The sequence below is a fragment of the Podarcis cretensis genome, assembly GCF_951804945.1.
Source record: "Podarcis cretensis genome assembly, chromosome: 7".
NCBI classification, from domain to species: Eukaryota; Metazoa; Chordata; class Lepidosauria; order Squamata; family Lacertidae; genus Podarcis; species Podarcis cretensis.
In genome coordinates this window covers 55,246,172-55,273,090 of record NC_137176.1, presented here as the reverse complement: position 1 = coordinate 55,273,090, position 26,919 = coordinate 55,246,172, and the positions used below count along the sequence as shown (strand labels likewise).

The 26,919-nt window shown below is 42.1% G+C and overlaps 2 protein-coding genes across 6 annotated transcripts in view; one reads left to right on the top strand and one right to left on the bottom strand.

The window, feature by feature from the left end:
• Positions 1-2,602, bottom strand: part of LOC307219856 (DGAT1/2-independent enzyme synthesizing storage lipids-like) — a 75,439-nt gene extending 72,837 nt beyond the window's left edge. Inside the window, exon 1 of the mRNA XM_079983357.1 lies at positions 2,429-2,602. Coding sequence (XP_079839483.1) covers positions 2,429-2,471 — 43 coding nt within the window. The 5' untranslated portion in view covers positions 2,472-2,602. The remainder of the gene's footprint in view (positions 1-2,428) is intronic.
• LOC307219863 (DGAT1/2-independent enzyme synthesizing storage lipids-like) overlaps positions 1-26,919 on the top strand; it is a 53,964-nt gene that overhangs the window by 17,688 nt on the left and 9,357 nt on the right. The window contains exons 1-7 of one of the 5 annotated variants that reach the window (XM_079983378.1): positions 3,171-3,441; positions 9,523-9,926; positions 11,691-11,855; positions 16,948-17,138; positions 17,594-17,654; positions 21,381-21,520; positions 25,521-25,709. In XM_079983378.1, coding sequence (XP_079839504.1) covers positions 9,647-9,926; positions 11,691-11,855; positions 16,948-17,138; positions 17,594-17,654; positions 21,381-21,520; positions 25,521-25,625 — 942 coding nt within the window. In that variant the 5' untranslated portion in view covers positions 3,171-3,441; positions 9,523-9,646 and the 3' untranslated portion in view covers positions 25,626-25,709. Of the gene's footprint in view, positions 1-3,155; positions 3,442-8,955; positions 9,041-9,522; positions 9,927-11,690; positions 11,856-16,947; positions 17,139-17,593; positions 17,655-21,380; positions 21,521-25,520; positions 25,710-26,919 lie in introns of those variants that run through there. The other 4 variants (XM_079983379.1, XM_079983380.1, XM_079983382.1 and 1 more) reach the window with 4 other exon arrangements.

The window sequence follows — 26,919 nt, the reverse complement described above, 5'->3', positions numbered from 1 at the left end:
GAGCCTTTCCAGACCCGCTGAAAGGGACGGTCATTAAACCGCTTCTTAAAAAACATCTTTAGACCCGGCCAACATGTCCAACTATCGCCCAGTCTCAAATCTTCCATTCTTGGGCAAGGTGATTGAGTGGGTGGTTGCTGAACAACTCCAAGCACGCCTGGAGAATGCGGACCATTTGGATCCCTTCCAGTCGGGATTCAGGCCTCATCATGGGACTGAAACTGCCTTGGTCGCGCTGGTTGATGATCTCCAGCGAGCTAGGGACAAAGGTGAGAGCTATTTCCTAGTTCTGCCGGATTTCTCGGCAGCCTTTGACACCATCAACCATAACATCCTTCTGGAGCGTCTAGAGGGGCTGGGAGCTGGGGGCACTGTTATACAGTGGTTCCGCTCCTTCCTCCTGGGCTGTGTTCAGAAAGTGGTGTTGGGGGATGAGTATTCAGACCCCAGGGCTCTCACTTGTAGGGTGCTTCAGGGTTCCGCCCTCTCCCCCATGCTTTTTAATATCTATATGAAGCCACTGGGAGAGATCATCAGGGGGTTTGGGCTGGGTGTTCATCAGTATGCAGATGACACCCAGCTCTACCTCTCCCTTAAATCAGAACCATTGAAGGTGGTGAAGGTTCTGTGTGAGTGTCTGGAGGTGGTTGGAGGATGGATGGCGGCTAACAGATTGAGGTTGAATCCTGACAAGACTGAAGTACTGTTTTTGGGGGACAGGGGGCAGGTGGGTGTGGGGGGATTCCCTGGTCCTGCATGGGGTAACTGTGCCCCTGAAGGACCAGGTGTGCAGCCTGGGAGTCATTTTGGACTCACAGCTGTCCATGGAGGCACAGGTTAATTCTGTGTCCAGGGCGGCTGTCTACCAGCTCTACCTTGTACACAGACTAAGACCCTACCTGCCCCCAGACTGTCTCACCAGAGTGGTGCATGCTCTCGTTATCTCCCGCTTGGACTACTGCAATGCACTCTACGTGGGACTACCTTTGAACGTGACCTGGAAACTGCAATTAATCCAGAATGTGGCACCTAGACTGGTGACTGGGAGTGGCCGCTGGAACCACATAATACCAGTCCTGAGAGATCTGCATTGGCTCCCAGTATGTTTCCGAGCACAATTCAAAGTGTTGGTGCTGACCTTTAAAGCCCTAAACGGCCTCGGTCCTGTATACCTGAAGGAGCGTCTCCACCCCCATAGTTCAGCCCGGACACTGAGATCCAGCGCCAAGGGCCTTCTGGCGGTTCCCTCATTGCGAGAAGTGAGGTTACGGGGAACCAGACAGAGGGCCTTCTCGGTAGTGGCGCCCACCATGTGGGACACCCTCCCTTCAGATGTGAAGGAAATAAGCAGCTATCTTCCCTTTAAAAGACATCTGAAGGCAGCCCTGTTTAGGGGAGTTTTTAATATTTAATGCTGTACTGTTTTTAACATTTGATTGGGAGCTGCCCAGAGTGGCTGGGGAAATTCAGCCTGATGGGCGGGGTATAAATAAATAAATAAATAAATAAATAAATAAATAAATATAATTATTATTATACGATGATGAGTCATTGTGAATACAAATAATCTGGGACTGCCAGACTGTCAGCAGGCCTTCTAGGTGGCAGAATCACCAACAGCGGGGGGTGGGGGGAGTGGACAGAAGCAACAGCAGCCTGGAAGCAGAGGCAAAATAATGAGCAGCACGTTAAGCCTTGCCATGGCAGTGGGCAACGGCAGCAGAAGAGGGGGCAGCCTGTGAGGCTGCCTCTGGTGGCAGTAGTGGTGGCCTGCAAGGCTTTGTGGCAGTAGCAAAATTGGCGTGGCTGTAGCAGCAGCCTGCCATTACTGCCACCACTTTCTATGGCCGCCATGACGCCTTGCAGGCTGCCACTACTACTGCTGCCACCTCCTGATGTCACCGAAAGGCCTCACAGGCTGCTGCCGCTACTGCCACCACCTCCCATCACTGCTGTGAGTCCTCGTAGGACACCATCACTTAATAATCTTATTCCTTTAGTTGTACATTGCTGCCCGATCGCTGCAAGTGGCCACCAATCACGCTCCCTCTTGCTGTGACAAGGGCAGCTGTCTTTTGGCTGCCGCAGCAGAATCAGAAAAGCTAATGATGGCAATCGGGCGGCTGCGATGTGAAAGGTTGTGTGCCACGCTCACCCACCAGAACGCAGCACACAACCACTTGCGTCGCTTACAGTTGCCGCTTCCAATCTCGGGCTCGCGCTGCATTCTGGGGGGTGAGTGATTTTCGGCAATATGTTATTCTGAAATATGAATCCTAATACAGGTGTGACTCCAGGTGTCACTGAGCCCTCTGTCTTCCTCACAATGCTTGGTTTCTTCATACAGATGAACAAACCATAAAACCTGTATGTCCTGGGTCAGCTCAGACTTCATGGCCTCTGTGGTAACACAAGAGCCAGAACATACCTTGTTCAGGTCTCTGCAAGGGAGTGGGAAGGCCTAAATCCATTAGGGAAGATCAGAAACATGTGGGGTTTTTTGGTTTTTTGGTTCTGTATGCTTTTTCCCATGGATATTTGTTTTTAATGTGTCCATGACCACATCACATTATTTCTCCCCTGTTGACAAATCCCGCTTAATGCAGGATACCTCTCCTCTGCAAAGAGAGTAAAACAGACCATCATATGTGTATGCAAACATTGCTCTGACAATTGACAAATGCATGCTGGACTTCCTTCGCCTCCACCTGACAATACTGAACATGTACCGAATACCAGAGGCCCTTTGATGTCAAAGCATGTCAACCTGGAACGTTTTTGCTCCTGATCAAGCAATGCATACTGCAGGGGCAACTCGTGAGGAATCTTTTCAACCAGCTGCATGCAGTAAAATCAGCATGGCAGGATTTAATTTCAGTGATCAAACAGATGGTATTGGAGATCTCAGAAAATTCCTGGAGCACAAGTGACTGGTAAAGTTTATTGGAGTAGAACTGATTACTGAGGATGATTACTTGAGGTTCAGTATTCTAACCCAGTAGCGTTAATGAAATCCTCATTTGCTGTAGAATTAAAGAGTCATGTGCCAATGAAAGAGCTTTCAATATTGCAACAGAACATGTTGTTAAGGTTATGTATTACACAACATACATATTGTACCACTTGTCACAATTCCTTCCTTTACTCTGTGACCCAATATGTTATTGTGCCATATGAATGTTATTGTAAGTGTGACTCCATATTTCATGTTTTATTACAAGTGTCCACAACTTCCAAGCAGCTGGTGCACTAAGCCTTTTTCACAATGCTTAGTTTCTTCATACAGATGGCACACCTTTCACAGTTTCTTGACATCACCGCATAAAGAGACGTGTTTCAATATGGTTGGAAATCAGACATCGAAAAAGTGCAGCAGACAGGATTTCAGGTGCTTTCACAGAGAGGTGACTGAATTAAAGGCATTTTAGGCTTACCAGGAATGTAAGTAAAAACTTTTGTTCATAGAATCCTAAAGTGTATAGGTCGGAGGGGACCCAGGGGTCGTCTAGTTAACCCCTTGCAATGCAGGAATCTCAACAAACGATCCCTGCGTACTTTTGCAAATGTGCTAGTACTTGTGTTATTTGTCAGTTTCTGTGATAGCATCTCTCCCTTTGTGCGTGTTTGTGCATTCATGCATAAAAACCATGTATGATCTTTTTAAAAAAATAATAATAAATGCATTTTCAAAAACAGGAACAGAGAGCATGTTTAACCCCCTCCCCTCCCCCTGTTACAACTTCGTACCAAATACAGCCTGTATACATATACCATATGACTTCCCTCCACACTTTTCCTGGTTCGTTTGCTTTTCTCCATGTAACGCACATCTTTTTAAGCATGCAATTTGTTATCAATTAAATACTCTATTTCAGCTCTGCTGGATTTACTCGGGACCTGCTAAAATCCTTAGCCACTCACTTTTGTAAATATCTGGGAATAAGGTTTACCGTCTCCCCTTCCTCATATCTATAATAATAATAATAATAATAATAATAATAATAATAATTTATTATTTATACACCGCCCACTCTGGGCGGCTTCCAACAAAACACTAAAATACAATAACCTATTAAACATTAAAAGCTTCCCTAAACAGGGTTATCTTTAGATGTCTTCTAAAAGTTTGGTAGTTATTTTTCTCTTTGACATCTGGTGGGAGGGCGTTTCACAGGGCGGGCGCCACTACCGAGAAGGCCCTCTGCCTGGTTCCCTGTAACTTGGCTTCTCACAGTGAGGGAGCTGCTAGAAGGCCTTCGGCGCTGGACCTCAGTGTCCAGGCAGAACGATGGGGCTGGAGACGCTCCTTCAGATATACTGGACCGAGGCCGTTTAGGGCTTTAAAGGTCAGCATCAACACTTTGAATTGTGCTCGGAAACGTACTGGGAGCCAGTGTAGGTCTTTCAAGTGTTATATGGTCTCGGCGGCCACTCCCAGTCACCAGTCTAGGTGCAACATTCTGGATTAATTGTAGGCTCCCAGGTCACCTTCAAAGGTAGACCCACATAGAGTGCATTGCAGTAGTCCAAGCGAGAGATAACCAGAGCATGCACCACTCTGGCGAGACAGTCTATGGGCAGGTAGGGTCTCAGCCTGCCCTGGACACCAAATTGACCTGTGCCTCCATGGACAGCTGTGAGTCCAGAATGACTCCCAAGTGTGCGCACCTGGTCCTTCAGGGGCACAGTTACCCCATGCAGTACCAGGGAGTCTTCCACACCTGCCGGCCTCCTGTCCCCCCAAAACAGTACTTCTGTCTTGTCAGGATTCAACCTCAATCTGTTAGCCGCCATCCATCCTCCAACTGCCTCCAGACACTCACACAGGACCTTCACCGCCTTCACTGGTTCCAGTTTGAAAGAGAGGTAGAGCTGGGTATCATCCGCATCCAAACCCCCTGATGATCACTCCCAGCGGCTGCATGTAGATGTTGAAAAGCATGGGGGAGAGGACAGAACCCTGAGGCACCCCACAAGTGAGAGCCCAGGGGTCTGAACACTCATCCCCCCCACCACTTTCTGAACACGGCCCAGGAGGAAGGAGCGAAACCACTGTATAACAGTGCCCCCAGCTCCCAGCCCCTCTAGACGCTCCAGAAGGATGTTATGGTTGATGGTGTCAAAAGCTGCTGAGAGATCCAGTAGAACTAGGAAACAGCTCTCACCTTTGTCCCTAGCCCGCCAGAGATCATCGACCAGTGCAACCAAGGCAGTTTCAGTCCCATGATGAGGCCTGAATCCCGACTGGTAGGGATCCAAATGGTCTGCTTCTTCCAGGCGTGCCTGGAGCTGTTCAGCAACCACCCACTCAATCACCTTGCCCAAGAATGGAAGATTTGAGACTGGGCGATAGTTGGCCATCTAAATATGTTTTTTAAGAAGCGGTTTGATAACCGCCTCTTTCAGCAGGTCTGGGAAGGCTCCCTCACATAGAGAAGCATTCACCACCCCGCAAAGCCCATCGCTCAGCGCTTCCCAACTAGCTTTTATAAGGATCAAGGAGACAGGTGGTTGGTTTCACTCGTCCAAGCAGCCTGTCCACATCCTCGGAGGTAACAGATTGGAATTGATCCCACATAACTTGACTAGACAGGACTCTAGCACTCTCCCGCCCCGGCCCTGCTCCCATGGTAGAGTCTACCTCTTCCCAAATCTGAGTGACTTTATCTGCAAAAAACTTTGCATAATCATTGCAGGAGATCATGTGGCCCATACTGGGCCCCGATGTAGCAGGTCGTTCTGCTAAATTGCGAACCACCTGAAAAAGTCACCTGCTGCTGTTTTCTGCAGATGCAATAGAGGCAGTGAAGAAAGTCTTTGCTGTCACTACCACCACTTGGTAGGCTCGACATTGAGCTCTAACCTGTGTTCAGTCAGCATCAGAATGAGTTATCCGCCACCGGTGCTCTAGCCGTCTCAATGATTGTTTTATTGCCCTCAGATCTGTGGAAAACCACGGGCCTGTCTGGGCTCCATGCAATTGGAGAGGGCGCTTCAGAGCCAAATAATCAATAGCCCTGGTTAACTCCTGGTGGGCCACCAGGGAATCAGCTGAAAGGCCATCAACATGGGATAAAGCATTCCCTACCACTCTCTGGAAACCATTTGAATCCATTAAGTCTTGTTAGTTCAATTATTGGGCAACAAAGCTCCTGAGTTAATCCCTAAACCGCTGTATCAGCACAGCATTGCCCAAGGACGACTTTGGAAAACACAACCGCACGCAAAATATCTTCCCATATGGAGAAACAGAACAGGACACAGGAAACCGATTATCCAGTCCTCCTGGCCACACTCACAAGTCTGGTTTGTGATTAAAATCTTATTTCCTTTGGCACCCAAGTTTTTGAAAGCCCCCGCTATTTGATACTACGAGGTTGCTATTTCTTTCTTTCCATCTTGTTTAATCGGTTTTAATTTGTATACTTTGGCAGTACATTTAGATCTACTGTTATCTTTCATTTGGAGGTTGGGTTTCAAATACAGTGGTACCTCAGGTTAAGTACTTAATTCATTCTGGAGGTCCGTTCTTAACATGAAACTGTTCTTAACCTGAAGCACCACTTTAGCTAATGGGGCCTGCTGCTGCTGCTGCGCCGCTGCCACACGATTTCTGTTCTCATCCTGAAGCAAAGTTCTTAACCCGAGGTACAATTTCTGGGTTAGCGGAGTATGTAACCCGAAGCGTATGTAACCCGAGGTACCACTGTACTAAAAGGGGAGTATCATTGTTTACATTCCACAATTGTAATTTGAGTTGTTTAAACTGTACCCATTTAATTGTACCCATTTCTTTGCAGTCCAATTTTTCTCCCCAGATTTTACCAGATCTGGAGTGGACTTCCTTTTTTCACTCCCAGACTCTTTTCCAAAGATACCCCACTAATTCTTTGAATTCTATCTTCTTATTTGGATTTAATTTGGGAAGTTTTGTCACTCTGCTGAGAGTCTTAGAGGCTGTGTGGCAATGAGCTGATCTCTCCCTCTAGTGCCATGGCCCATTATCCAAATTGTGACAGCCCAAACTCTTCAGAGCTCACACTGCCCCAAAGTGGAGCTTGTATAAGGCACTGCTGGAGATTCAACAAGCTTTCCTGGCCTCACCACAGGATTTTAGGAAGTCACATTTTAGGAGTAGTATGAAAATTTCAACCAGGGTTGAGACTGGTTTAGGAGAAAACTAATCAACACAGTATTTCAGAAGACAGAACAGGATAGAGATGGATGGTGGCTAATGCCATATGTACACTGCTCTCCAAAAAAGCAGTGGGAGAGCATTGGATGTAGCCTCAAATACACACAAGATAAAAACCGTTTGTTTTAGTCACAACAGTACCCCATCTGCAATTTATCATTCTTCTAATACCAGGGATGAGGTCTTCCTAATTCCTGACAAGGGCGTGTGGAAAGGATCCAGTCTGACGTAAGACTCACCAAAATCTTGGTGGAAGCAGTGAGATATCTAAGATAAACCCCAACAGTGACACTTACCTTTGCATAGCTATGTGGGAAGAGGAAATTAATCACTTTTTCAGATATTACAAATCTGAGAAACAGAAATTTAATTATTCCGTATCGTGTGGCTATTATAGGCACAAAAGTCTTATTGGAATCAAAACAGCTGTGATTTCAGGCATCCCACTCCCAAAAAAACCACCCACATTTTTTTGGTCTATTCTATGTACTATTTAATTGCAAGATGTAGTGAAAATAGAGTAGAATCAGAAATATGCAATTCAGCTATGTAAAGCTAATGGGTCTTCAGATGACTTAGTAATTTGAAGACAAAAATGTGATGGCTGGGTGCATAGCTGTCAATTTTTCCCTTTTCTTGCGAGGAATCCTATTTGGAATACGGGAATTTCCCTTAAAAAAAGGGAAACCTTGACAGCTATGGCTGGGTGTTGTGGCATGGTTCCCAATAACTGAAGTGGAAAGAATGTCTAGAGGCAGTGATAACAGAGTTTGGCCTTCAGCATCTGCTATTACCTGGCAGAAGAGCTGCAATCCCACTTTGCAGTGTATCCCAAAATGCTTCCAAACTTCAGCTCACCATTCTCCCCACCCTCCTTGTTGGGTGTTGTGTTCGTGCTGCAGAAGTTCAGTCAAGCGGTTAGGTTCAATGTAGGAAACAACCGTGTAGCAGAGAGAGCTTTTACTTCAGGGGCAAAAAGACACACACTATATATACACGTTCTTTGCAGTTGTTAGAAGAAGTCTTTACTCTCTGAAGACAAGAGGCCATTTCAGATTATAAAGTACCGTATTTTTCGCCCTATAGGACGCACCTTTTCCCCTCCAAAAATGAAGGGGAAATGTGTGTGCGTCCTATGGGGCGAATGCAGGCTTTCGCTGAAGCCTGGAGAGTGAGAGGGGTCGGTGCGCACCGACCCCTCTCGCTCTCCAGGCTTCAGAAGAGCCCCACCGCCAGCCCCACAAGCTCGGGGGACAGCGGGGAGGAGGAACGCCGCCATCCCACTATCCCCCGACTTGGTTAGAAGGCTGGCAGCTTGGTTAGAAGGCTGGGGCCGCCAGCCCCGCAAACTCGGGGGACAGCAGGGAGGCGCAGCGCACCTTTCCCGCTGTCCCCCAACTTGGTTAGAAGGCTGGCGGGGGGGAGAAGCCTGCTCCTCCCCGTCGCCAGCCCCGCAAACTCGGGGGACAGCGGGGAGGCACAGCGCGCCATCCCGCTGTCTCCCGACCTGGTTTGGAGGCTGGCAGAGGGCTTCCCCCTCCCCCAGCCCCACAAGCTCCCAGAGCGATGCCAAAGCTGCACGCAGCTTCGGCATCCCTCTGGGTCCCGTTCTGGGAGCTGGGGTCGGGGGAAGCTTGGGCTTCCCCCACCCCAGCCCTGCGCCTGGGGGGGAAATAATTCCCCCCCCATTATTCCCCCCCCCCCAAATCTAGGTGCGTCCTATGGGCCGGTGCGTCCTATAGGGCGAAAAATACGGTAAGTGCTGACACAAACTCCACACAGCAAGTGCAAAGTCTAGTGGCTAACGAAGTCCTGCAACTGCCATTTCTGCTGACTCATGGAAAAGTAACTCCTTTTCCACTTTCCTTAACACTTCAGCCATGAAATGAAACCAGCTTGCTTTACAACAAAAAACATGATGGTCGTACATTACTCATTTTGTAGATCTCAGCGATGAATGCTGGGGGAGGGGGGGGAATATGACTGCTTGGCTAGTTACAGTGAGGAAAACTAGATTTCATGTATCAGTTACAGATAGGTAGCCGTGTTGGTCTGCCATAGTCAAAACAAAAAAAATTCCTTCCAGTAGCACCTTAAAGACCAACTAAGTTAGTTCTTGGTATGAGCTTTCGTGTGCATGCACACTTCTTCAGATACACAGTGTGTATCTGAAGAAGTGTGCATGCACACGAAAGCTCATACCAAGAACTAACTTAGTTGGTCTTTAAGGTGCTACTGGAAGGAATTTTTTTTGTTTAGATTTCATGTAATCATGAATGCTCTGGGTTGACAGTTCAAACTGATGTACTGCATTTTCTGTTTTACAGGTAAACAGTGGGGGGAAAGATACCATCACAACTGAGGCAAATTTCACTTGATATATTTATTTCATTGGCATACACTTCAGCTCTTCTCATCTCTTGGCATACACTTGCTTCAGATCAGGAAACAATGAGCTGGTTTACTCAAATGCTGGAAAACTGGATTAGTGTTACTTATTTGGAAGAATGCCTGAACTCTGTGGTTCACCCTCTGTGGTTATTTATCATTCCCATTTTGCTTTATTCTTACTGGTTATTTACATATATATTTTGCTGTGCTGTCTCATTTCTGTTATATATCTACAAGAAGATGAATAACCAGCAAGAAAGTGGTATTTATAGCAAATTTTGGGACAAGACAAGGCACATTATGTATCGCTGTTTTGATATATATGGAAAGATATGGCATGGTGAGTAAAGGTTTCTTTCATACCAATAATTCAGTCTTATCAGCTCCTATACTTTCATAGGACTGAGCACCAGAATTTCAGACTTGAAACACTGGAACAATGGTTGCCACAGTGCATCAGGAGTGTAGCTCTGAACCCACCTCAGTGTCATAAGAGCTACAAGTTTTGGTTAGCTTTGTAAGGATCAAAACAAAGGCATGGATATTTATATATGTAATAAGCCATCCTAAGGAAAAACAAAATATTTTATGAGGTACGTACAAAATCAAGACGTATTACAGAAGAAAGGGTAAGTTGGTGGCTGCATAAACACCATACATTTTAATCATATTTAACCCCCCCCCCCCCCGAAACCTGGAGAATGTTGCTTGCACTTCACAGAGCTGCAATTAGCAAAGCCCTTTAAAAATAGCTTCATGGATTGTCGCAAGAGAAAGGGATTGTCTTTAAATGTGTTGTGGGTACACAGCCAATGTAATTAATATAACATTGTATAGTGAGACCTTGAGCGTGCAATTTTCCTGAGCATGATAAACCACAAGGCAGCTCTGAAACATAAACTATGGTATTTGCCAGCACCAGTTGTGTTGATGGCTACTACTTTAGATGGACACTGTGGGAAACAGGACAGTGGGCTATAGAGGCCTTTGGCCTCATCAACAGGATTCTTCTTATATCCTCCCAGAAGACTGCCAAAAACTCTCCAAGTATTCCTGTTCTCCAGGGAGAGTCCTGGATTTACAGACGCCATCCTGGTAGGGTTTCTGATTTGATCCTGGAATGCCCTGCTTTTCCTCAGGATGTTTCTATTTTCATCAGAGAAATGTCAGAGGATAGGGAGTTAGGCGACACATGAGCGAAGGCAGCCAAGTATACAAAAGTTTTTTAACATTTAATGTTTTTGTATATGTTGTAAGCCACCCAGAGTGGCTGAGGCAACCCAGTCTGATGGGTGGGGTATAAAGAATACAATTATTATTGTTATATTATTATTATTATTATTATTAGTAGTAGTAGTAGTAGTAGTATTAGTATTAGTATTAGTATTATTTGATGTGCTTATTTTCATTTGAGAAATGTTGGAGGGTATGTTGATGTTGCTTTAGGAGTTGAAGCATAAATCAGAAATACACTACTAAAACTAAGCCTGGGCCTCAATGATGAAACCCTGTAGCTACTTATAACATGGTCAATGGTGCATCTGTCTGGAAAACAGCTTTCTTACTTGGTATATAGTGATTCAGAAGATGGTCTGAAGATGTCTGGTTGGAGCTCTTAGGGATGGGGAAGAAATGTGCTCCTGGTCTAAGATAGCTCTTCCCCAAAGTAGCGCTCTGTACAGAAGGGTAATACTGCCCTTCAAATAAATAAATAAAAGTCTCCAAAACATTTAGTTTGATATCATGTTAAACCATCTCAAAGGGTCAAACACACATAAAGTAGATTAAAAGAGCAAAATAACTCAAAGACTTGGCAAAAATGTTTCCATCTGTATCCAAAAGGAAGCAAGGAATGAATATTCCAGGAGAGGAGAAGTCCCCTCCTGCCCCTTTAGTTTTGCGACCACCACAGAGAAAGTCCTGCTCCTCTTGGATGCTCTCCTGGCATCCAGAATGCTCGAACACATAGCAGAGCTTTGTACCTGATCTTAATTTCATTTCCCCCCTTCCGAAACACACTGTTTTCTTCCAATAAAACATTGTGATATTTTATTTACCTTTCAACAACATAATATTTATTTGTTGCCATTTCTATTATTTTCAGGTTATGAAGTTATTGGCTTGGAACATCTCCCTCAAGGACCAGGGATTGTTATTTTTCATCACTCAATTTGGCTTCGCGGCTATTCTTTCTTTGTGGGCAAAGCTTATAAAGAGAAAGGAAGACTGTGCCATACAGTAGTTCATCACTTCTTGTATAATCTTCCAGGTAAATTATTTAAATTAAAATTGTGCTTTTTTGCTTAAAACATGTGCCAAATATGACAGGAAACAATGCTATTAAATATAAAACAATGCTGTAGAATACAAAACAGTGTATCTGGCAGAAAACCACAGGTAAATAAAATAGCAGCAACAGGTGAAACAGTAAATTAGTGGATAGGTTCTTTCTCACCAAGTCCCTGCAAGTAAGACAGAATGTAGGATGAATAATTATTTCCAATTCATTTCTGTCTTTCTTAAATTTGTATACTGTCCTTCATCCGAAGATCCCAGGGTGTTTCCCAACACAAACTACACCTTAAGGAAGACTCAGGGCATAGTATTGAAGTGAAAATGAAATGAAATATTGTGGACAAAAGGTTATATAACAGCCTAAAGGATCTGTAAATTAAATTAAACTAGACAAATCAATATACAGTTAGGCAGGAGGAAACAGGTCACTCCACTTTTATGGCCATGTTTATAGACAACATTCCCTCAGAGTAAAGGACTGGAAGAAATATTTCCTCCTTGTTCCTAGAATCGTGGGCACATGACTTGACGAGCACAAACCAGTACGTTAGATATAGCACTTTGCTTAAAAGTGAATATAAAGTTTGAATGCATCAGATTGCCATCTTCCAATGTCCCAGATCTGGTGGGATGCCCATGAGTGCCACAGCTGTGGCTGTACCTATGCGAAAGGAATGCAAACCAAACTGAACTGGATCACAAGCTATGGCTAATTGGGCAGAGAACTGTCCAAACTTCAAATTGATCCTGGGAGAGGAAAAGGTGACCCACACACAGGCCGAGTGGCCAGATAGGCTGCAAGTGCTGTCACAGGGCATAAAGGTACATCATGGCAACTCTCGTTCATGACCTTGGAGCCAAAGCCTTCTGGCCCATCTTGGACTGCCTTAGGAGAGTGCGTACCAACCCATCTGCGAACTGGACGTTCTGGAACAAGGCCTGCCCTAGACATAGAAAATAACTCGTAGGCCCAAAGCCCCACGAAAGGCAACCATTGAAAAAGCAGGAAACAGCTGTTCTTCCAAAGTGAAAGAACACAGGGACAGCAGCAACAATAGAGCATCTGCTATTATGGGCTTACATTTATCTGGTCTGTTCTGCTCTTGGTCCTAAAGTGGATGGGCCATAGAGGTGGTCCTGATGTCTCTGAACTCCTGGTGATTAGGCAAATATGGCTGCCTGGTACAGGGGGCCAGAGTAGAAGAAATGTCCAGTTGAGGTATCAATTGCCAAGGTTTGCTTGGCATCCTCATCAGGTTGTGCACAGCACCCAGTGCCAGCTTGCGTGGCGATTCCCGCCCCCCACCAGTTGGAATAAAATAAAGACACAGGACACCAGAATTTAAGGTTTATGGGCAACAAATGGCCACAACTTTATTGGTTACAGGTAAGAGCAGTATTGGCTTTAGCCATTGGACCTATCAGACTATCCGGGATAAAACCGGAAGGGATTGAACACCAACGGGGGAAGTCCCCGAGATGCACACCCCTAGGCGCTCCGCTCCTCGAGGGGTCACCGCTCGGGAGCGTGCTTTAGGCCCTAGCCTCCATAGGTTTCGGACGAGGCAACACCCCCCGGAATCCTTTAACAAACTACCCCTCATCATTTGGGGGAGGTGATGACGCTCCCCCCCAACTCATCAGCATAATAATACCCCTACCAAGTACAATGCTTTGCATACAATTTGACCCTGGATATCACTCCCAAACCATTTCCATCCTCAGCATCATATTCAACTGCAGTTTGGTTCCAACAGCAACTCCTGATGCCAGAATTTGAAGAAAGTGGGACAAGGGGCATGTGACCTTGTTCTTTTTTCGTGATCTCTTGTAGGCATTTGATGCCATTGATTATGGCATTGTCCTGGACTGTCTCTAAGAAATGGGAATTGGGGGCACTGTATTACCATGGTTCCAATCCTATCTTTAGGACCGATTCCAGGGAGTAGCACTATGTTATGGGATGCTGCAGGGAGTAGGCAATAGAAGTTTTGGGGAGAGGTACCATCAGTATGCTGATAATAATATAATAATAATAATTTATTATTTATACCCCGCCCATCTGGCTGGGCCTCCCCAGCCACTCTGGGCGGCTTCCATAGAAAGCAAAAATACAATAAAATATCACACGTTAAAAACTTCCCTGAACAGGGCTGCCTTAAGATGTCTTCTGAATGTCAGGTAGTTGTTTATCGCTTTGACATCTGCTGGAAGGGCGTTCCACAGGGCGGGCGCCACTACCGAGAAGGCCCTCTGCCTGGTTCCCTGATGACACTCAGCTCTCTTTCTCCATCACATCTGAATCAGGAGAGCCTGTGCATTCTCAAAACAAAATAAAAAAATTCATTCCAGTAGCACCTTAAAGACCAACTAAGTTAGTTCTAGGTATGAGCTTTCGTGTGCATGCACACTTCTTCAGAATTTTTTTATTTTGTTTTGACTATGGCAGACCAACATGGCTACCTATCTATAACCTGTGCATTCTGTGAGCCATTGCCTGGACGCAGTGGTGAAATGGATGAGGAAAAAGAAGTTGAGCTTGGATCTTGCAATGTCCGACAAATTGGTCAGTTGCTTGTTCTGGATAGGTTTGCACTCCCCTTGAAGGAGCGGGTTTGCCGTTTAAAGGGCTTCTGGATCCAACTTTGTTCTGGAAGGCTCAGTTGAGGACCCTCTGTCTTTTCTAGGCCTAAGTACCATTGAGGCATCTGATCAAGGCCTGTATTTTAAAATGAGCTTAAAGATATATTTGCAAATGTTTGTATGTTTCATGCCAGGCAGAAACCAGCTGGCTAAGTACTCTGGCAGTGGTTTATCTTCCTGCTCAAGGGCCCCCCTGATTTATAGCAGTAACAGGAGACAAGTTTCTCAAAGTTGTAAAAGGGAAATACAGGCTGGGAGCAAATGTTACACTGACCCTACAAATTACAGAATACAATCAAGCTGCAAAAACACTAATTAAGAGTTGGTCAATAGTAAGATTTATTGTTAAACAGAAAATAACACCATGTGCCTCTCATCAGACTCTAGTCATATTTTCCTAAGGGCAATAAATTTTGGGAAGAGCTAATGGGAAAAGCAACTGGCTGGGAAAGGGGGTGTAAACTGAAGAGGCTTCTTTTGAAGCTGTTTTTTACTGAGTTCCTCTTTACTTTGCAAAGGCCTTTTCTTCTAAAAAACTATCTATGTTATGTATGAGATTTGTTGGCTTAATGTAATTATGCAAAGGATTTAGAAAGTAAGAAATGTTAGATTCTTACGTTAGATTCTTATTTCATTGATGGTGTGTGAGAATGTGAACCCAAGATCTCTGTTTAGATAGAATTTAATACCATGAGCCATCTGTTTTAGCCATTTGTTTTGGAATGCAGGGGCAACAGGGGCAAAAGGTGATTTGGTAATTAAGGTGCCATGTCGAGGCAAATGTAAGATATATGGCTACTTGTCTGCCATTTATGGATAGAAGGAAATATAGCTCTTTGTCTCCCATAAAAGGTAATAGGAAATGGGTGTATCTTTTATGATTGGTTCTAGCAAACAGCCAATAGGAATTTCAACCAGGCTGATTGGACAGAGGCAGCCAAAGGAGGAGCAAGGGGGTTGGGCTGAGGAAATATAAGTGCTGGCCATCAGGGCTGGAGTGGGCAGAGCTTTGGTAACCATATACCACTGTGCCTATCATTTATTTGTCTGACAAATAAATTATTATTTTAATTTCTCTATTGCTGCGTTGAATATTTCATTCCAGCTAAGCGTTAACCACAAGCAGGGTGCTACACCGTAATTTCAGGGTAACCAGGAGACGAAAAGACAGCTACAGGAAACAACAAGACATTTACACTGATCAGTCCCCAGAGCTCCAACAGTAGGTCAGCTTGGTCATGGGCTGTTAGGGCAGACCCAGTCTGGTCCTGTTGGGCCCAAAAATCAGTCATTACTAAAGATGGAAGTGTCTTACTGGGAAGAACAATGCAAAGTATGGGAAACTACATGAGAGTATGTTCACTAGCAAGCTTCCTGTGAACAATTCACTGTATACAAACACACTTCGTGGCAACTGGGATGCAGTGGGGGCTACAGCTAAGGAAAAGGGCAGAAGCACACGTACATGCTCATGGCTTTCATAGCAAGTCCAACCTATTAAGCAATGTGCAGTGATCCCAGGAAGCATGCCTCCCCCAAACACATGGTCAATCAAGCACTCTCACAGACAGTTTTTATGCCCCCACGTGACACTGCAAGCAAACACTTGTGGCATCCTTTCCACACAGTGTTCATGGAACCTCCACTGCCAAACCCCCCACATCATCTTCCCCTGCATGCAAACAGCAGCCACACTAGGAAACTATGACACCACACATATGTCAATTTTAAAAATAAAGCAAAAGAAGTGAGGTGAGAGCCCAAACAGGCCCAGTAGCACAGAGAGTTATGTTGGGGGGCATTCCACTGGGTAAATTAATGGAGCATCTAACCCCCTGTCTGGGTGAAAAGATGGGCTTCTGTTGGTGGAGGCAGGTTTCCACCAGCCTAGGTTCCTCCCTGTTCTCTCTCTCTCTCTCTCTCTCTCTCTCTCTCTGTGTGTGTGTGTGTGTGAATGTCCACTGTATCCAAAACCCAAGCATCAAATAGGGATTGAAGATTGAAGATTGTCCATCAAGGCAATATGGGGTGTATAAGGCACCCCCAAACTTGGCCCTCCAGCTGTATTGGGACTACAATGCCCATCATCCCTGACCACTGGGAGTTGTAGTCCCAAAACCGCTGGAGGGCCGAGTTTGGTGATTCCTGGGCTATATTTTTATCATGATGCAAACTTGAATATCAACCTATTGTACTAGAGACTTGACTTGAGGAACATTTCTCCAAAAGGTGGTCACCTCAGCACTCAGCCTCACTCTATGAGCCAGAACATGTGAGCAAAAGGGGAACTAGCATAAATCCCCCTTCCATGAAATCCTAGTTGATCAGTAATCTTTGGAATAAAGACACTTGTATAGTATTCACACTATTTCCTAAATGAGAGCTATATAAAATGCATTTTTCTATTTGGGGCTTTCTTTTAGGGACAAAGATCCTTTGTGATGTGCTCTTATTGAGAGATTTCAAGAAAGCTGAATGTGTGGAAATTCTGAAGAAAGGCCATTTACTGGGCATTGCCCCTGGTGGAGCTAGAGAAGCATATTTTAGTAAAGACTACAGTTTAATGTGGGGTAACCACACAGGTTTCGCTCGGCTAGCTTTGGAGGCAAAAGTGGTGAGTGATCTTTGGGCAATTTGCAATGTCCTCACAATTATCCTGGATATGACATACTGTGTTGACATCCTTGATTTAGCATCCTCCATGGCCGAGGATGGCAAATATCCTGTTTCAGGGTGAAATGATATCTGGAGTTCCAAGTATTTCCCACCCCTGCTTTTTTAAAAAGCTACTGAAATCAATAACATTTAATAAGAAAAACAACTTTTTTCTTCTTACTCTCTTCAATTCCTCAAAATCTGGGGGACAGCTTGTGAATTTTCTTCATCTGAGATATTTGAATAGATCTGTCAGGAATTCTGAAGCCAATCACGTCTGGCTTGTCATTATAATGCCAAATGTGAATCATTCCTTCTGGTCTTTAACAAAAATTAAGGTGGAACGGTTGGGGGGAAGTAATTAACTAGTTCTCACCTTTCTGTTATTGTTTATTTCCTATTTTATTCTTTTAGCCCATCATCCCTATATTTGCACAAAATGATTCTGAAGCATTCAGGACCTTTGGAAATACAAGTGAGTTAAATTTATTATGTTCCTTGGTTGATGAAGATATCTAATTTCAGGCAAAATACATTTTAATAATATACAATGGTGTTTTTAAAAAAATGAATATCTATTTCCTACCTACTCTCAAAATGCCAACTAATTTCAAATTTAATATGGGGTCTCATTCTTTCAGAATATTTTTATAGAAATCCCCCCCCAAAAAAAACATTTAAATACATAGTTAACAAATATATATTAAAAAAATCCTTCCAGTAGCACCTTAGAGACCAACTAAGTTAATTATTGGTATGAGCTTTCGTGTGCATGCACACTTCTTCAGACAGCTGTTTCGACTACAGCAGATCAACACGGCTACCTACCTGTAACTATAGTTAACAAATAAATACTTTAATAACCTGCCTGGGGAAAAAAAGAAAAAAGAAAAGGGAAAAAGGGGAAAACATACATATCAACGTACATAGAATAGAAAAGGATATAAAAAAAGAAAGAAAAATAAACGAACAAAAATTAAGCAAAGTTTAACTCTATCAAAATAATAACTTAGACTGCCTTAAGACCTCTTTCCTAAAAAAATTCTATTTGCTATAATTCAACCCTATAATAGTATTTCTTATATATAGTGACCTTCAGTATGGGTTGAATCTCTTTACTTATTTGTTACTGATGTTGGCTTCCTTCTGCCTCATTATGATTTCAATTTGCATTAGCTTACTTTCCCCCTTGTATTTAATATTTTATCCAAATCTTGGTATGAGGAAACAGTATGTCACTATTTGCGGAGTTATTCAAGACACAACCAAGTCTTAGTAGTATAACCTTGTTTCATTAAATAATTGTTGAAACATTCCCATTCTTTTTTGACTTTGTCTGCTGATTTGTTTCTTATTGATTCCGTCATTTTCGTGAGTTCCAAGTACTCGCAGAGTTTTAACTGCCATTCCTCTCTTGATGGGATAAATTCACTCTTCCAATACTTAGCTACTAGCAGTCTAGATGCAGTCACTGTGTAGAGGAATATTGTGGTTCGAGGACCCAACCCCCGCAAAGTGAAATGAAGACACAGGGACACGTGATATAAGGTTAATGGGCTAGAAAAGGCCACAACTTTATTGATTACAGCAATGCAAAGATATTGGCTTAGGCATTGGATCGCGAAACAAGTGGGTTTATTCACCAGGGGTTCATCACCTGTTGATGCTAATCCAACTATAGGCTCACCCCTGATGTCACCGAGGGTCGTGCCATGGCCTCCCGCCAAGCAGGCTTCGGACGGAATACACGACCGCCAGATTCCTTTAACGGAATACCCCTAGAAATTGAAGGCATAGGCGATGGCCACACCTAGCACTTCGACACACCACCACACATTATTCCAATGCCTAACCTACCCACCAACACCACAAAAGTTGTGACGATTGCTACGAGGTAGGCGAAAAAACCAAAAAGCCTAATGCCAAATGGAAAAACTCCTACCAGGCCCCCTGGGCAACCAGGGTGACCAACCTAAGGTCCATAGCAAGGCCAATGACCTAAGCCCTAACTCAAAGGGAGTGGAGGGTGGGTGACTCGCGATGAGACGATGGCGAAGAATGAGGCTGGGGAGAGGCTGGCACTGCAGCAAAAGGCTGCTGAACACGCCCCCTCTGTGGCACCTGGTTGGAAGCCTACCGGGGGGTGTGGGCGCCAGCCAGGTGAGGTGGAGGCAGGGGGCTAACGCCCCCTGCTAGGGGCGGTGCTCGGGCTCCTGCCCACAACCACTCCCCTCTCTTTCAGGGAGGAGAGTCTTTCTCTTGCTTTCTTTTGGAATGTTATTTGTTTAGATCCCTAGTAAGAATGCTTCTGAGGTTTTTTGTAATGTAAATTTTGATATTTTTGTTAATTCCTCGTAGGTCGTGTCCCATATTTTTTGATTCCTGGACACATATGGAAAAAGGTTCCCTCATATAATTTGCATCTCCAACATTTATTATCATAATTTTTAGTCATTTTGGCTAATTTTGAAGGGGTTAAATACCATCTAAATTGCATTTTCATAAACTTTTCTTTAATTACGTAACATGCTGTGAATCTTAGATTCTTTCTCCACAGCTCTTCCCATTTTTGTAATTCCATAGGATAACCCAGATCTTGCACCTACTTTAGTATCACTCCTTTTACTTTTGGAACTGCAAATCCACCTCTGTCTCTAATCTCTTAGTAATTTTATTCCAGGTTTTTTACCCTGCCAAATGAATTTTGCCACATCTTTAAAACATTTAACTCCACTGATTATTGGTAATGTTTGGAATTGGAATAACATCTTTGGTAGCACTGTCATTTTAATTATGGACATCTTGCCCCACAGTGACAGATTGAACCTCCCCCAAATCTCCAAATATTTTTTTATTTCTTTCCATTTTTTTACATAATTGTAATTGTAGAGGTTTATATTTTTTGTTGTGATCCAGATGCCTAGGTATTTCACCTTATTTGTTATTTTTAATCCTGTTCTAGTTTACAATCCTCTTTTTTCTTCTTCACACATGTTTTTCACGAATAATTTTGTTTTTTCTTTGTTTAGTTTAAAGCTGAGACTCCTGAATTCATCCTTTTTTGTCAGTGTTTCTAATATGCTCTCTGTTGGGTTCTCGGTGGTTATGATGATGTAATCTGCAAAGGCTTTGAGTTTATAAAATCTGTTGCCCAAATAAATACCTTTTATTTTTGGTTCTTTCCTTATAGCTGTTACTAATGTTTCTAATATGGTGATAAATAAAAGTGGCGAGAATGGACAGCCTTGTCTAGTCCCTTATTCAATGTTAAATGTTTTTGTTAGTTCATTATTTATGATTAATTTTGCTTTCTGGTTATCATATATTGCCTTGATTCGGCAATATATTTTATTTCCTAATTTCATTGCATCAGTGGTCTTCAACAAGAAATCCAATGATACACGATCAAATGCATTTTCAGTGTCCACTAACATCATTGCTGATCTTTTATTCCCACCTACCCCCAAATATTCTAATAAACTGATAATTGTTCTTGTATTGTTACGGTATATATTTGTCTTCCCGGGAGGAAGTCAGCCCGGTCTTCGTTAATTAGTCTATTTAATATATTTTTTAATCTGTTTGCAAGTATTCCTGTAAAAAATTTGTAATCCAAATTTAGTAATGAAATTGGTCTATAGTTTTTGGTATTCATCAGATCTGCTCCTTGTTTCGGGATCAAGGTTTTTAAGGCTTCTTTCCATGACTCTGGTATCTTCCCATTCTCTAATATATTGCTCATAATCTTTTTCAGGGTTGGAAGTATGGCCTCTTCTAAAGTTTTTTTTAATTGTAACTAATTGAAATTCAATCTTGGCCCAGAGATTCCCCAACTTTTGTTTGTTTGTTTATTACTTGTAGTATTTCTTCTATTTTGATAGTTGAATTTAAATATCTATGTTCCTCTTCTACTATTACCAGTAATTTGTTTTGTTGTAGATAATCATTTATTTTATTCTCATCTTTATCTTCTGATTTGTACAGTTTTTTATAATAATTTACAAAGCACTGTTTTGTTTTTTCTGGGTCTACTATCTCTTCCCCTTGATCTATTATTTTACCTATAATTTTATCTTTTTCCCTTTTCTTTATTAACCAGGTTAACATCCTGCCGAGTTTGTTGGCCAATTCAAAGCTTCTTTGTCTCATCCATTTGATATGGGGTCACATTCTTTCAGAATCTTTTCCCTTTCATACACAGGGTTGGCAAGATGGGTATATGAGAAAACTCGATGTTTACTCCTTCCTGTATATGGAGGGTTTCCAGTGAAATTGAGGACATATATTGGAGAACCCATCCCATATGATCCAAATATAACTGCCACAGAGCTGGCTGAAAAAGTAAGTACCAGGAAATATAAAACAGAATAATCTTTCCTATTGTTTTTTCACTTTCTCAGTTCTAAATTGTATTCTGCATACTGGCTTCTCATTCTGTATGACCCAGAGCTAGGCTTTATAATATATATTTTTGTGCATTATATTGATCACTCAGCTTTTCCTCTGCTTAACTTGTTGAGACTAATTAAATGCCCTCTGAGCTATCAACTTTGAATCCCCAACACATTTTTAGATATAGAATCATAGAATCTTAGAGTTGAAAGGGACCCAAGGGTCATCTAGTCTACTCCTCTGCAATGAAGGAATATTAACTAAAGCATCCATGACAGATGGCCATCCAGCCTCTGCTTAACCTTGTACCTATGGGACCGCCTCTCTTGGTATGCCCCACGGAGGACCTTGTGGTCTGCAAATAGCAACATCCTAAAGATTCTGGGCCCCAGGGAGATCAGACTGGCCTTGACCAGAGCCAGGGCCTTTTTGGCCATGGCCCCGGCCTGGTGGAATGCTCTCTTACAAATGACTAGGGCCCTGCGGGATTTGACATCTTTCTGCAGGGCCTGCAAGACGGAGCTGTTCTGCCAGGCCTTTGGTCAGGGTTCCGTCTGACTCATTTTCTCCTTGTATAAGAACAAGCATGAAAAATAAAGAAAAAGAGATAAAGGGAATTACATTAGGCAAGGATGTTTTCAAAATTAAAGCTTTTGCGGACGATATTATATTAACAACCGAGGAGTCAGAAAGCAGTTTAATGAAAGCATTGAGGATAATGAATGAGTTCGGGAAAGTAGCAGGCTTCAAGGTAAATATGTCAAAAACAAAACTTATGGTAAAAAACATACAGGAATTAGAAAAGAACAAATTACAGAAGAAATTAGGTTTGGAAATTGTTACAAAACAAAAGCAAAACATTTAGGTATAGAAATGACGATGAAAAATATTAATCTATTTGGAAACAATTATGAAAAAGCCTGGAAGGAAATTAGAAGAGATCTAGAAACCTGGAGTAGATTAAAGCTGACATTAATGGGGAGAATATCTATAATTAAGATGAATGTTTTACCCAAAATGATATATTTGTTCCAAACAATACCAATAATAATTAAAGAAAATTGTTTTGATGAATGGAGAAAATATCTAACAAAATTCATATGGCAAACCGAAAAACCACGCATAAAGTATAAACTATTAACAGATAAAAGGGAGAGAGGAGGACTGGCATTACCGAATTTAAAATTATACTATGAAGCAGAATGTCTGGCGTGGCTAAAAAAATGGATTATACTCAAAAACACTAGTATTTTAAATCTAGAAGGTTTTGACAATAGGTATGGATGGCATGCCTACCTAGCGTACAAGAAGGTTAAGGTACATAATGGCTTCAAAAATCATATACTCAGAAATTCATTGTTGAAAGTTTGGAATAAATATAAACCGCTATTAGAACAACAAGTTCCTATATGGATCTCTCCATTAGAAGCCCATGCAGTTAAAAAACTCAATATGAATCCAAACTGGGCAACATATAGACAAATACTGGAGGAAGACCAAGGAAAGTTAAAATTAAAAACATATGAAGAATTAAAACAATATGGGATGGATAATTGGCAATATATACAATTTAAAAGTGTGTTTAAGGCAGATCAAAAAAAAGGTTTCGCCAAAGAACAATTGCTATTTAGCACCATTATATTACAAAATAATAGGAAATTATTATCGAAAATGTACACATTATTATTTTACTATGATTTGACGGATGAAGAGGTAAAAGAAACAATGGTCAAATGGGCAAAAGATATCGGTCACACTGTATATTTAGAACAATGGGAGAAACTCTGGCATGAGAATATCCGCTTTACCACTTGCTTTACGATAAAGGAAAATTTTGTTTAAATGTTTTACAGGTGGTATTTAACACCAGTTAAACTCGCCAAAATTTATAATTAAAATCCAACCTTTATTGGAAATGTAACAAAGAACCTGGAACGATAATTCATATGAGGTGGGGTTGCAAGAAAATAAAGAAGTTTTGGGGAATAATACATGAGGAACTTTAGAAAATGCTTAAAAAACCCTTGATAAAAAAATCCTGAAGCTTATCTGTTAGGAGTGGTAGGCAAAGACATACCACATATGAAAAAATAAAAAATTCTATGCAACAACAGCTGCCAGGTTAGTGATTGCCACTAAATGGAAATCTCAGGACACACCAACAAAGGAAGAGTGGATTTGTAAATTAAGTGAGTATATAGAATTGGCAAAATCAACTTCAGTTATAAGATATCATTCAAATCAAAAGTTAAGAATGGAGTGGAAGTATTTTGAAGATTATATGTCAAAATATTGTTCTAAAAATGACATGCTAATAGGCTTAGAATAAAAAATGTAAGCAATAACAAAACCAATAAAGAAAGAAGGAAAAATCAGAATTTAACAAAAAAAATTTATTATACAATGCAAGGGAAAAAAAGTAGAAAGAAATATAAAGAAGTGGAATTGCTGTGGAGGGAAGTAGAGGGTGGGTGGTGGGTTTTTATAATTAATTGTATAATTATGCAGCTGTTGTAATTTAGATATTATATTTTATGTGAGGGAATCATCGGGAATTTTGGTTATTATGTGTATATGTTAAGTTTCAATAATGATCTTTGGGGAAAAAAGCATGAAGGAGGTTCCCAGCCCACTCAAAGGTGCTTATAATATCAGTGGAAGCAGTTGGTAACCGCTTTCAAATCTACCCTGAAGATTTCCACTTGTGCAGTTTTAATTTTAATTTGTTTGAATTAAATGCGGGATGTATCTTAATTTATTGATCGCTTGGTTTTATGCATATTGTCTTATATGATGTGAGCCGCTCTGAGCCCAGCTTTGGCCAGGGATGGCAGGATACAAATAAATTATTATTATTGTTATTATTATTATTAAACACCTTCACAACCTCTCAGGAGGGACTGTTGAACTGTCAAAACAGCTCTCACTGTCAGAAAGCTTGATATGTTGAGTTGGAATTTCCTTACTTGCAACTTGAAGAGTGGCTATAGAAACCCTGTCAGATGGGTGGAGTATAAATTTTAAAAATGATGATGATAATGATGATTATAAGGCATTCGTTTGCATCCTACTCTGCAGAGCAGGAGAAAATAAGCTTACTCCATCTTCCATGTGACAACCCTTAAGATATTTGAAATGGCTGTCATAACTCTTCTCAGTCCCCTCTTTTTCAGGCTGAAAATACCCAGCTTCTTTCACTGTTGCTCATAAGGTTTCCTTTCCAGACCCTTAATATTCATGGTTGCTCTCGTCTCACCCAAGAACTTTCTGCTTTCATTCTTGCTTCACCCTCTCCCTCCCCACATCTAGTTCCGGCTTTTGGTTGCTTGTTTGAAGGGGCGGAGAAGTAATTTATTTTTGCGGGTGTGTGGGGGTTGAATCCTTGGTTGTCCTGTGGTTCCTTCCTTTTATTTCACATTGTTAGGATGCAGTCATTGTCATTTGACAGTGGTGTGGTTTGTTTGCTCCTACCGCGTTAAATCTGTACAGATGAGAAAGTTGTGGAGAGAAAGATCAGCTTTACTGAGCCATTATTGTGTTAAGGGTGCCCTTTAGGGACCTGCCAAGGCAGTATGCCTAGTAGGACTCGCGTAGTTCCTCTTAGGCCTGGTACATGCATTTTGGCTGAACACTGCAGAGCAGGGTCTGGGTGAGCATTCTGGGTTCATGCTCAAGGTTCAATATGCAAGGAGACAGTAATTTCCTCCCTCTCCTTTGCTGGGGAGCCAGTTGCATATTTCTTAGGATCTGGAGAGATGGTTTCCTCCCACAATGAGCTAAAAATCCTTATCTGCCCTTACTTCTGATCCCAGAAAGAAATTACATATTGTGCTTCTTTAGCTGGAAAAAATGGGATTTTTTTTAATGCTGCTGGGTCTGACTCCTTTAGCTTTTTCCTATTCCTTTAGCTATAACATAATGTATTCCTTTGTTTTTGTTTTTTCAACAGACCAAGACCGCACTTGAAAATCTTCGGGATAGACACCAAAAAATGCCAGGAAATATATTAAGAGCTCTTTCAGAACGATTTGATAAGGATGACAAAGCTAACTAGTCCATATAAAACAAACCATAGTTCTGTAATTGGAAAATTTAATAATTATGTAATTAAAACCAAATAAACATACAGAGAATTGTACTGTATTGTATATGACTTATTTGGAAGGATTGCTAGCTCAGAAGCTCAGCACCTCCTGTCTATGCAGAAGTTTTCGAAGAGGTGCAAGTCCTTTCTTGCCCTATCCTGCAAGACTCCCAGAATGCCCCCCTTTTTGGACTTACACTGCTAGAGTCAGAATCAAAGTGTGTAATGGGAGGGTGGGTGTTTAATTGAAACATGAAATAATGTTACACCTGAAAGAGTATAAATCAGCTGCATTAAAACAATGACAATTCTTTTATATTTGTAAAAGGCATTTTCTGCTAGTTATCCATTTTTATTTCCAAAAAGGACTTTTTGCCAGGTTGTTAATTCCATGAGTGAGTGAATTCAGCAATGGAGTCTGGATTCCCATCATCCTCCACGTTTCCCCATAGCCATATACTCTCAATTTTAGACTGTTTTCTCCTCCAGTTTTTTACTGGAGAGAGAGAGAGAGAACGAACTGACACCCCCCCTCACTAGGGCAAGGTTAGAAACCCAGATATAAAAAGGCCAAATGGGACCTTAAACATGTGGTTGCCATTACAATATGTCTCTTAAACATGCTCTCTGTTCCTGTTTTTGAAAATGCAATTATTCTTTTTTTAAAAAAAGATCATACATGGTTTTTTTGCATGTATGCACAAGTACGCACAAAGGGAGAGATGCTATCACAGAAACTGACAAATAACACAAGTACTAGCACATTTGCAAAAGTAAGCAGGGATTGTTTGTGGAGATTCCTGCATTGCAAGGGGTTAACTAGACGACCCCTGGGTCCTCTCCGAACTCTTCACTTTAGGATTCTATGAACAAAAGTTTTTACTTACATTCCTGGTAAGCCTACATTTTACTTACATTCCTGGTAAGCCCAGTCAGGTACAATATGTAGGTTGTGTAATACATAACCTTAACAACATGTTCTGTTGCAATATTGAATCCTAGTGCATAAGTGAAAGCTCTTTCATTGGCATGTGACTCTTTAATTCTACAGCAAATGAGGATTTCATTAACGCTACTGGGTTAGAATACTGAATCTCAAGTAATCACCCTCAGTAATCAAGCCTACTCCAATAAACTGGGCCAGTCACTTGTGCTCCAGGCATTTTCTGAGATCTCCAATACCATCTGTTTGATCACTGAAATTAAATCCTGCCATGCCGATTTTACTGCAGGCAGCTTGTCAAAAAGCTTCTTCACGAGTTGC